This window comes from Anoplopoma fimbria, chromosome 13 (genome assembly GCF_027596085.1).
Source record: "Anoplopoma fimbria isolate UVic2021 breed Golden Eagle Sablefish chromosome 13, Afim_UVic_2022, whole genome shotgun sequence".
NCBI lineage: Eukaryota > Metazoa > Chordata > Actinopteri > Perciformes > Anoplopomatidae > Anoplopoma > Anoplopoma fimbria.
This window is the reverse complement of record NC_072461.1, coordinates 14,568,369-14,579,740: the sequence shown is the minus strand read 5'-3', so window position 1 is coordinate 14,579,740 and position 11,372 is coordinate 14,568,369. Positions and strand designations below refer to the sequence as shown.

Genomic DNA, 11,372 nt, shown 5'->3' with positions numbered 1-11,372 from the left:
AATAATTTTGTCTCAGTTTGATGTCAGTGTGGTGTCTCCCAAATAGGACTGTGTTCATCTGGTATCTAAAGGAACGATTGCCACAGTTTCTGGAAATCCATTAAAATGGACCTGAACAGCTTCGTGACACATTCAAGATGCTGCTTCTGGAGATTTACATGGACGCCAGAGGGGGAAAGGCAGACTTAACACAGCTGTTTGTTTCAGAGAAGAAGAGGATAAGAGAGCTGTATCATCAGAGTAGATTTTTCTGTGTTTTCATATCTCTAGGTGAATTGAAATACTTGTTTATAGTTTCTGAGGTGTCAGGGGTGTTCAGTTTGCAATAAATGGTATATTCTTCTGTGTACAGTTACATTTTTTTCTAATTACAAAATTGTACTTATCTATTTTTGTGTGATGGTTTCAAAAAGAACAAAATTATTTTAAAGTGCAAAGGAAATCTTAGTATTTTTTTAGTTTTTTTTGTCTTAAAATATTGATGCAGGATTTATTCTTTAAATAAATACATTCATCTGTGTTACCTGTTTGTTTTCAACTTTTTGTACCTTTTAAAAAAAAAAAATATATATATAGCATATATAGTTAAAAACATAAAAATTATAATTTCCAAAGCTCCTTTTAAAAACTGGAACATTTATATTAAGGGCTTTTTCACTGCCTATTAAATATTGACGTCTTTAGAGGAACTACCCGATGGTTGAGTCAAAAGAGGAAGTGGTGAACAAATATCGCTCCACCACAGATCATTGAACTGCTCGCAAGAGCTATAAACAGGAAATGCAGATCATCTGACGACATGAAGATAGTCAAAATGGAGGATAAAGCGCCATTTTTATTTCTGTAGACAATGCTTTATTGGTACATTATTTAGGAGATCGGGGAAGAAGGTTACAACAGAAATGTAATATGTGACAGAAAAAGCTGCGTTTCATCATTATTTCAGAAGATGAAAATATGGAGAAGTTAAGAGAAACTTGGCAACAAGCAGCTTTCATTTCAGACAGCTCGGACTGAAATAGCATTTTACATTGCTCACTCGCTCACAATGGAAGGCCAGAGTTGTCTAAAACATTAAAAAAATTCTTGAGAATTAAAAAGATAATTCTGTTGAAAGATATTTCGGGATCATGGCAAAGCAAAGATTATTTTTATTATATATTATCACAATTTGTTAATAAATTCTCATATTCTTATTCTCTTATATTTGTTATCCAATTAATTAGTTTATGATGTTACTAAAGCTTTTTCCAGAAACATCCCTTTTCTATCCGTCTGCAAACATGATTTGATCAAAGGACAAGAACTGTACAACAAAATGGACTTTAAGATACACAGATAAAGGTTCTATTGTTTGAGAGAATATTGTCTATAACTTGTAGCCAAGTCCAGATCTACTGATGTGGCAGAAAAGCGTCATGGCGAAACACATTCCCAAGACCTGTCAACAAACGAGATGAAAAATAGAATTGTAAAACAGATTTGGATATACTATTAAAGCTGCATTCAATTATAGTTTTTACCACTTGGAGCTCCAACAAGCTGAAAACATGCTTAGGTGTCTTATGGAGAAGTGAACAAAGACAGTGTTCCTTGCAGTTTGGTATTAATTCTTAGGTATTTTAATGAGGTAAATGTGCATCAGTTTACCTCGATAATGCAGAGGACAATGACGGAAATCCCAGTGGTAAGGAAATTCTCCTCAAACAAGTTCCGTATCATGTCCAAACAACCCTGCAAACAAAGTTCAGATCAACTCTAACTAACAGACAAATGCAATGATAAGACATCTGGCATTTTAAACACCCGTGATCCTGACCTCTAACCTCTACAGTTTGTCCAAGCAAGCCTTAATTCAAGCCTTTCACAGGGGTGACATTGTGTCTACCTTTTCGCTGTACTGGACCGGCAGGGTTTTACAATTATTAACGCAGCAGGAGTCGGGCACTTTCTCTCCCCAGTCTGTCTGATTGGTGACTCCGCAGCAACCAAGCTGAAACAGATTTTTGAAAGGTTTCATGATAACAGACTGAGATGTCTTAGCTCTCGGTATTTGAGCACACCATCCACATGTAGCCATTTATGTGAGCTGTTGGTGTGTCTCTGCTCTGATCCACTCACCTTCACCTGAAGAAAATCCCACTCACTCATCACATCCGTTGAGTTTCCAGTCTTTCCTTTGGCCTTTACCAAACCCTTGTTGAGATCGTCTTTCACCATATTACCTATCTAAATAGTGAGGAGAAATATGCAGAATAAACATAGTGTATAGGTTTTTCCTCTAATAGCACAACATGGTGTGAGCGTTGATGGACGTGACCCTACCTCTCCCTCATACATGAGTAGCAAGCATGCTGCAGTCAGCTCCACCAGCATCAGCAAGAACAGCAGCAGGAAAAACTGTCAACAGAATATTCCACAACAGTCTGTTGTAAGTTTGCGTTTTGAACACAATATTTTCAGAAATAAAAGCAAAATACCGCTACACAACAAGATTGTTCAAAATACTGTCGGTCCTATGTGACAAGAAATTGGAATATTACCACGCTCCACTCTGTTAGCATCCATCATCTGAGGAACATGAACCTATCTGACCAAATTTCATAGGAATTCATGCAATAACTGTCAAGACATTGACACCACAATATGTTTGTAGTAAGGAATGTCTGTAAAATGATCAAAAATAGATAAATGACAAGAGTCAGTGTGGGTAACTGACTTATTTATGTGAGACTTGAAGAGGTGGTAATCAAGGAATTTGGAAATGTCAGCAGATTTTTTTCTGTGTTATCATCTTGTTACATGTTGTGGGGCCCAACAACCCCCAGGTTGTGTTAAGGTGACGGTGTATAAATAACGTCAAAGTTGCTTAAAATAGAGAGAGTCTTGAATAGCTGATCATGAGGAGTTAGCAGGTGGACTAGAACAACAGGGTGCTGGGTGTGTCGTACCGTCAGGAGGAGACAGCGGTTCTCCTTCAGAGCACCCAGGAAGCCCAGGAAGGACACGCAGGTGATGACGATGCCACTGATCAGCAGCATGTTGGATGTGTTGAAGCTGGCCAAGGTCGGGGTGAGCGCAGCCATCCTAAAAGTGACCATCATGTAGACGCCGAAGCTCAGCACCGCCACTCCACACATCTGAGAGGAGGAACACACACTGCTGTCAGGTTCATTCTGCACACTCCTACACGGAGTGACCTGAACCCATCATCACTGACACATTCACAAGTTCCCTCACTGAGCACCACTACTGGAGTGGTATAATGCACTACATTTACTCAAGTATTTCTACTTCACTACATTTCTGAAGCAAATATTGTACTTTTTACTCCATTGGATTTAGTAAACAGCTGCTGTTACTAGTTACTTTATACTATACACAAAACCTATAGTCAGTTTCTCAAATTTTAATCTGGCTGACTCCACCTCAACCAGCTGCAACCGAAAATGCTGAAAGGAGCGTTCTTTTCTTCATAAGAGTACTTCTACTTTCAATACTTAAGGTACATCTTACTGATCATACTTTTACTTAAAGGCTAAGTTTCGGCTTTCTTCAACCTGGACCCTATTTTCCCATGTTTTTGTATCTATTTGACTAATTGGGACATTTTTAAAACTGGTCCAGTATTAAGGGATAAAACCTTTTTATCATCTTTTGCTTTCTGTTTGTTATTGTGTCATGTGACTTTTAAAGAAAGACAACTCTCCACTCACTTTTCGAGAGAAGTGCAGTGTACACAAACACTAGCTTAATGTAATCTAATCTTAATGTGTCTGAATATTTAGATTTTTTCCAAAATGTGGATGTGACACATGATTTCAGTATGAGACTTCTCAGAGTGAGACATACAATAACAAACAGGCGGGATCAAGTGAAAGTCAAAGAAAAAGGTTTGATTTCTCTGGTTCTTTCCATAATCTTGTCAGAATGAATGACACTTCTCTGAGTCTGTCAGGGCAAAAACAAGCACTTTTAGTGGATGTACATTGACGGTGAGGAGATGCCTCAAGCTATTACATCACACAGCCTAGAAAGCGGCCGTCGCCTCCAGCACTCTCCCTCAATACTAACCAGTTTGAACACTTGTTGAGACAAACACAGTGAGCCTTAAATAAGGATCAGAATACTGAGTAACATTTTAATTTGTACTACCCCCACTTTGAGTGGCAATTATAAAATCATAATTTCTATGTTATTGTCTAAGCTACACCAAAGTTGTTCCTCATACTACCTGACAACTGTAGAAGTGCCCCGGTTGATAAAGATAAATACTGACAACATGTACCATAGTGACCGAATGTGATGGTGGATGATTGAGACATACATACAAAACAAAGGAAGTTGGCGAAGCACATGGTGTACTTTAAACACTTGAGGCAGCCTTGAGCCATTCTGTAACACCTGATCAGACCTGCAACAGGAAACAAGCATATAAACATTCAGATTGTCATATTCCATCTAATAAGAACAGAGGAAGCCAAAATGAATCTGTCCTGAACTCAAAAGCAGTATATTATTCAGGCCGTTTGGTGTTTATGTATGTGTGTCCATCTCAAAGCTGACAAAGCGCCAAGATCACACTATGGGGAAGAGATGCGGACACATCTCACTTCCTGTGTTACTGTTACGAATACATTTTACGTTTATTTAAACAGGACATGTATTATAGTTCGTGTTGCTGATGACATCACAAGAGTTAGGCTACTTTGAAAAATTATACTTCTAGGTAAAAATGGTAACTATCACCACAGTATCTAAATTTAAACATTATTTTAATCAGAAACCTAAAAATTGTTAATATATTTATAACTGATCCTTGATGTAAGAATGATCGATAAAGATTTGTTGGTGTATTAAACAATGACGAGATGACTGACCATGTTGGTTATTTTAAGTATTTTTTAAGTTTTTCAAATTCCTTATTGGGTCTCTTTAGTTTCTAGTATTCTCTAGAGATATAACCTCGAAACATTTTATGTTACAGAAGAAAGCGACAGAGAAAACACTCTAAAAGAAATAGTTAAGAAATAAAGTTTAGGTCTTACCAGTTTGGGAGAATAATCTTTTTGTCTCAGCTTTCAGACTGGTGTTGAGGGAACTTTGCTGTTGCTTACACTTCCCCTTCTCATAGCGCTATAGACCGTGCAGCTCTTGGTGGGGCTTTCAGCACCTCCTTCTCACTTCCTCTTTCTCAACGGAAATCTACATGGAAATCTATGACAGAAAGTGTGGCAGAGAACAAACCAAAATAACAGCAGCAAAGTGTCTATGACACACTTCTTATATTTAGATAACATATACATGTTCAGAAATAAACAGTGAAACTGTGGTCAACAGCTTTGAGGTTGAAAAGAATGCAGAATTATAATGCAACATATGAGGCTGACAATTATGTCAGAGAAAGATCTTATCCAGATATATTCAAAAGCAAAATATTTTTCATATATTTTCACTTTACAGATGTGGTAAGCTGGACTCACCTTTTTAGTGGTAGACCTATCGTTTTATTTAATTATTTATTTTTGATTGGCTTTTGTTTTCCTGCAATATAGTAATTCTGCTCTATTCTATTCTATTCGAGTAAAGCTCATGAGAGTTTTTGTAAGTTAGGCACAAATATATAAATTAACTTCAGGTAGGCGTCTGAATACACTTAGTATGAGTATTTCTGTCTTACATAAAATAAGCTTTATTCCATTACACGATTGAAGTATGGTGGAAAACACTGAATGACGGATGACCCACTGACTGAACTTTAAGTTTCAGTCTGAAATGTGAACCACACCCTGTTAGAGGAACACAGAGCAGGCTGAGAAAATCAGCTGCTAAAAGTACAGCAGCCTGACAAATATACAGATACATTTTACTCGATGCAGAACTATGGAACTAGTTAGTATATCGTGCTTCTCAAACAAAATGTCCCCAAATTCCTATTCTCTACAAATAATAAAAGTAATTCATCCTTGTTGTTGTACACCAGGGTTGGGCCATGAATTAAGTGGAGAGTTAAGGTGTCTCACAGCCAGAGGAAAGAAGCTGTTCTGAAGTCTGGTGATTCTGCAGCTGATACTGCTGTATAGAGATACAGCAGTATCAAATCCTGTTCACCCTGCTGCTGTCTGGAACTCTTTCCAGACAGCAGGGTGATTTTCTCGGTGGGTTTTGTCTTTTAATATCCTTTGGGCTCTTCGCAGGCACCTCTTGTCACCAATATCACTGATGCTCAGTGGATGGGTTCCATTGATGTTCATTTGATGTAGGTAGGGGTTGTGTGTCTTCTCCTCCTTGTTCTAAAGTCCTCTGTGGATACTGACAGTGGCCGGTCCTCTGGAGGCGGGGCAGATCTTGAGGAGATTTGAGTAGATCAAAGCGAGTATAAAAGGTGTTCAACTCATCTGAGGCAGAGCCTAACTCTTTATTTGTTGACCTTGAACAGACAGAAGAAAGTAACAGCCAGCCAGTTTACTTCACTGTCATTAACATCAGCATCTTACATTTTTTTCAATTGCTAACAATCAAATAACAGTAAAAATTACACATTACACATGAAGCACACTTATTGCAACACTACAGATAGTGTTTTGCACAGCACTAAACTAACAAATCTACTTCAGACACAGAAATCTAACATGACATCATATCTTTTTAAAAAAACCTCCGTATGAACATATTGATCAAACACGGCCGTCAGGTGTACAGAAACGTATTTGTAAGATAATATGGAATCAAAATAGGGTCAAAAGTGTTGGAGCTGTGTATCACTATATCTATATTTTGAATGAAAACATTCAAATGTGTGAATGTCTGAACAAATTAATTGAAATGTTTCAGTTTGTAAAAAATATCTTACCAAGATGTTTACATTTTTTTATCTGAAAAGAGATCCTCAGCTAAAGTTTTAAAAACTAGAAGCACATTTTCTGCTTCGCACCAATTCGCAATTCAACACTGCACATGGTTCTCTACATAAGACACAGGAATCTGACATAAAGTTCCTTATTTGCCATTACAAAACACACATGGACCATTTGGCCAATACAAAAAAACTTGCTTGACTGTTGATTCATCAATCAGGATGTAAGCATGATAAGAAGTGAACAGGTGAGTGTCCGTTTAATACGGACGCTTTTTAAATATTTCTATTTTATCATTATTTTATTAGTGTCATTAACTTTCTTGAAAAGCACTTCCTAAATAAAATGTATTCTTATCATAATTATTACAACAATTGCCAACAGCAGCAAGAGGCCTGTTTTCAAAAACCCCTATTAGCAATTGAAAAACCCCAATAATTCATGCTTTCTTTTCGTCTCCACTTGTGATGCTGTGTTAATATTCTATTTAGAATATTCTCTGCTCCGATTTGAAGTGTTAAATGCAACCCTTGGAAATGCATTGATGTGATGATTGATTTTACAGTGTGGAGAGGAATTAATATTCTCATCAGTGTTAAGTAAGCACTGGTCTTGTACGTTTTGTTTGGGGAATTTATTCATATTTCACTCAGCAGTGTGCAACTGGCTCAAACAGAATCAGATCATATGAACCAATGCCTGTGCCATATGGTGACAAAATTGGATTTTTATGAATTGTTGTATAGTTTTGAATAATCTGTTTGATTAAACAACAGATCTGAGATTTTCTGTTACCTGAGTGAATGATTGTGTGAATTATGCTTAGTGACAAAATTGTTCATGTGAGGTATGGGTGCAGGCAGGAGGCAACCCTGAGGTCTGAGAAGTGAAACCGATGCTGAAATGCTTTGCACCTGCATTCCCTCTAATGGCCATCAGGGAACGACTCCTCTGGTTGCCAAAAGAAGTAAATGGTAAATGTACTTTTAGAACGCTTTTCTAGTCTTCAGACCACTCAAAGCCCTTTAACTCTACATGTCATCATTCACCCATACACACCCATTCATACACTGATGACAGGGGCTACCATGCAAGGTGACACCTGCACATCAGTACTCTAACAAACAGAGGGACAGAGGATGTCACATGTGTACAGATTGTAAAGCCCTCTGAGGCAAATTTGTTATTTTGAGCTATACAAAATAAATTGAATTGAATTGAATTCTTACACAGCAGGAACAGCCTGCGGGAGCAATTTTTAGGTGAAGTGTTTTGCCCAAGGACACATCGACATTGACTAGAGGAGCCAGGGACAGAACAGCTGATCCTCTGATTGAAGGACGACCCTGCTCTACCCCTGAGCCACATCACCCAAATCAGAAGTCTATGAGGAAATGACTCTACTTCTCTCTTGGTTTATTCCCTCAGCAAACATTGTAAAAATGAGTTTATGGTCTCAATCTCTAGTTTCAAGTCTTCTTCGATACAGAATGATTATAATTTGGTAAAATGGTTCCATTTAGTGATTGACAGGTCGCCACTACGGCTCGACCGTTCTGGTTGTCCCCGTATTTTTGTCTGTATGGTAAGTGTTTTTATTTAATAAAATGTAATTTGCCGCCAGATGATATGTGAAGGGATCCAAAGTGCAAACAATCTATCATGAATGTGTGAACCAAATCTAAAAAAAAAAGTTATGAATCTTCAGTAAAAAACTAAATGGTAATCTCACTGTGGTGGTAGAGGAGAAGGACATCATGGATAATTCAGTCTGGAAAGTAGTTGGCCAACCGTCCAATAAAGCACTTCATTGAAACTTTATCTGTTCTATTTCTTGCACTTGACACTTTTAGGAGTTATGACCTAGTAACCAGTTTCAGGATGTTGGAAACTAAAGTCATAGTATAGTACGGTGTAATATACTCATTATATAATTGGCATGATTATTATGCATCTGTAAAAAGGTGTAAAAGCATTGATAACCTTGTCAAGTCACATAGTTCTCTGATCTAAGATGTATAGTAGTTAACCTTCGACATCTTAAATGACAGCCAGTAACAATTTTATTTTATTATCAACAAACATTTTTATCATAATTTTGGATTCCACAGATTTATTAATTTATAGACTTTTTCGTTCTAATTTTATCAGTGCATACGTTACTATCACCTAATAATTAAATATTCTAAATTATTCAGCATTATTCCGTTGATGCAACATCTAACAGAAAATATTCTATTAACACAAAATCAACAAACAAACTTGGTATTTAGATTATGATCAAAGACACAATATTCTTAACATCTTTCCTTTTGTACCTTTCAGTCATAAAAACTTAAAACAATGAATCACTGAGTCAAAAAGCATAATGTTGCATTAAATGGCAGGTTCTGTGATTTTCTGTGAGTATCACTGTTAGCTAGTTCTGGGTGTTAATCATGATCACATTTACAGTAGCAATCACGTTCTATGAATCTCATTCTATCAAAGAGTTTGACATTAAAAAAGTCCACTTTCTCTAACAGGTATCTGGTACTGTCTACAGTAAAGATACATGAGCTGACTGGTAGTTTCTGTTATATTAGGTGAGTCCCTGTAAAAATGCAAACTAATTAATAAACTTACTCCTATCCAAGTTCAATAACAAAAACTAGTATAAAAAGAGGAAATATGTTCCTCCTTGTTTTGTGAAGACATTGTCCAGGTCACAAAAAATATAATCACATTTTGCTTGTTACCTTATTTCCCAAATTTGTGCTTTGCATTGAGGGACATAATTGTACTTTTAAAGTACACCCAAAAGGAAGCATTTGTTATTAATTAAGTTTTTGGAGTATACAGTTTCAGACCCTGGTTAAAGTATATAGTATGAAATAAAGTATTAAACACAGCTTAAATGCCTGCCATGAAGAAAAGTCTAAAAGTCTAAAGAATTGGCAAATGAAGTGTTACTGAGCTGAAAATAGAGCTGGCACTCAGCACATCCATTTCATTATGCCATTCTCATGCAGTGCTGAGGGTGGTGTGGAAATCTCAGAACGACAGGCACAAATGGTAGTACTATTGTTTGAACTTAGAAAATATAGACTCTTCCATGTTTTCTAAATAGTCTGGCTCGATGTAGGAAATACGCTCATGATATACATCCGATGCTTTGCTTATATAAAAAAAAGCTTAATATAGTCATTGTTCATACTAGATATTCCTTCCCTGAAAGACGAGAAATACCTTCATTAATGAAAAATATGAGGCTAACACTATACTTAAAGTGCATTCTATGCACATAAAACCCATGTTACATACTCTACAGTGCTTTATGGATCCAAGCTTATTATCGTAGGAAACAGTTACGCATAGAACTGTACCACTGCATAATATACATTATGTTACATGAAAGAAAAATTGCAGCGCATTTTCAAGTTGTGCACTATGTGCTTGTATGAAGATACCCATCTTTTCAAGTCTTGCGTGGTGGTACAATTCTATCTAACTATGACAGAGCAAGAAATTGCCCTACACACAACTGATGTGTCAAAAAAGTGGAAAAATTTAACTGGTACAGAAGAAAATTGCAATTGTTGCTAGTTGTTATGGTGATAACACACATCAGTAGGGAACAAAGTGTTTTTGCAGCTCGCCGGGGAAGACAGCGGACGTAGCCCGGGAGACGGATGGCTGTCTAGTTAGCTAGGTAACGAATGTTAGCTCATCCTTCTCCAGAAAGATGGGGGCCAACTAGCCAGCTGTCCACTAGGTAGCTAGCCAGCCACTTAATTCCATGATACTTAAATGGTAACAGGAAATGAGCCAAACAAAGTTGTCACCTAACTGATGATAGCAATGTGCTCTGCTACTGTGAAAAGAGTGTGTGGATGAAGCACTGCGTTGTTCCATTTGACTCATTTATTCAGCCTCTCTACGCTCTGTAACGCAACTACTCCACTCCTTGTTTTAGTCGTTACTGCAAAACCTCACCTCACTAAATCTGCCACTTTGATGATTTCATAAGGATGTTAGCCCGCTACAGCGGACAAAAAGGCAACGGTACACATGAAAATGGCTGCTGCTCTGACCATCCAACTAAGTTGACTTGAATGGGAATATCCCTTCTACTCCTATTTTATTTATATAGACTTAACTGTTTAAACCACTGAACTCTACAAGGTACAGGAAACATTGAGGCTCTTCTCTCAGTTGAAACGACATCCCTAACAACAAGTCACTGTATCCAGCAACTGTCTTTGAGGAAGACACTGAGCTACCTGGCTGCTTATTGGATAAGAGAACAGGCTACATGTTTGTAATTCAAACCCAGTGAATCAAAGTTTTCCAGAAATACTGAAATGAAATGCGCTCGTTGTGGACCATCTTCAGCAGCCCTGACAGGCAGTCAGGCTTTGATGGATGTCATGGCCTCGAGCTTTGCCGGGCATTCTTCAGCTGGTGTCGAACTCGGATTTGAATTTCCTCATCCTGTGAAACAGGAAAACAAGTGAAAAGTCATCACTGTCTTCC

At 37.4% G+C, this 11,372-nt stretch overlaps 2 protein-coding genes across 7 annotated transcripts in view; both read right to left on the bottom strand.

Annotated features, from left to right (window-relative positions):
* Positions 1 to 815: 815 nt before the first annotated feature.
* On the bottom strand, positions 816 to 5,157 carry LOC129101063 (leukocyte surface antigen CD53-like). Of its 2 annotated transcripts, XM_054610672.1 has the most exons (8): positions 5,049 to 5,157; positions 4,332 to 4,414; positions 2,952 to 3,140; positions 2,326 to 2,400; positions 2,122 to 2,229; positions 1,889 to 1,993; positions 1,651 to 1,734; positions 816 to 1,441 (listed from the first exon to the last, which is right to left on the bottom strand). In XM_054610672.1, the coding sequence occupies exons 2-8, from the start codon at positions 4,392 to 4,394 to the stop codon at positions 1,370 to 1,372; spliced, it is 696 nt and encodes a 231-aa protein (XP_054466647.1). In that variant the 5' UTR covers positions 4,395 to 4,414; positions 5,049 to 5,157; the 3' UTR covers positions 816 to 1,369. The 2 variants fall into 2 exon arrangements, with proteins under 2 accessions (XP_054466647.1, XP_054466648.1); XM_054610673.1 differs by lacking the exon at positions 5,049 to 5,157 and having other exon boundaries at positions 4,328 to 4,415.
* A 3,752-nt stretch (positions 5,158 to 8,909) lies between these two features.
* Positions 8,910 to 11,372, bottom strand: part of pnpla7b (patatin-like phospholipase domain containing 7b) — a 34,932-nt gene continuing 32,469 nt past the window's right edge. For all 5 annotated transcript variants that reach the window (XM_054610689.1, XM_054610692.1, XM_054610691.1 and 2 more), the window contains one exon: positions 8,910 to 11,330. In XM_054610689.1, the coding sequence (XP_054466664.1) occupies positions 11,265 to 11,330 (66 nt within the window). In that variant the 3' untranslated portion in view covers positions 8,910 to 11,264. The remainder of the gene's footprint in view (positions 11,331 to 11,372) is intronic.

Coding starts and splice junctions, on each gene's coding strand:
- LOC129101063 (XM_054610672.1), bottom strand. CDS start 4,394: ATGGCTCAAGGCTGCCTCAAGTGTTTAAAGTACACCATGTGCTTCGCC. Junction 2,401..2,951: donor ACCGCTGTCTCCTCCTGACG/GTACGACACACC, acceptor TTCTGTTGACAG/TTTTTCCTGCTGCTGTTCTT. Junction 1,994..2,121: donor GGGATTTTCTTCAGGTGAAG/GTGAGTGGATCA, acceptor AATCTGTTTCAG/CTTGGTTGCTGCGGAGTCAC.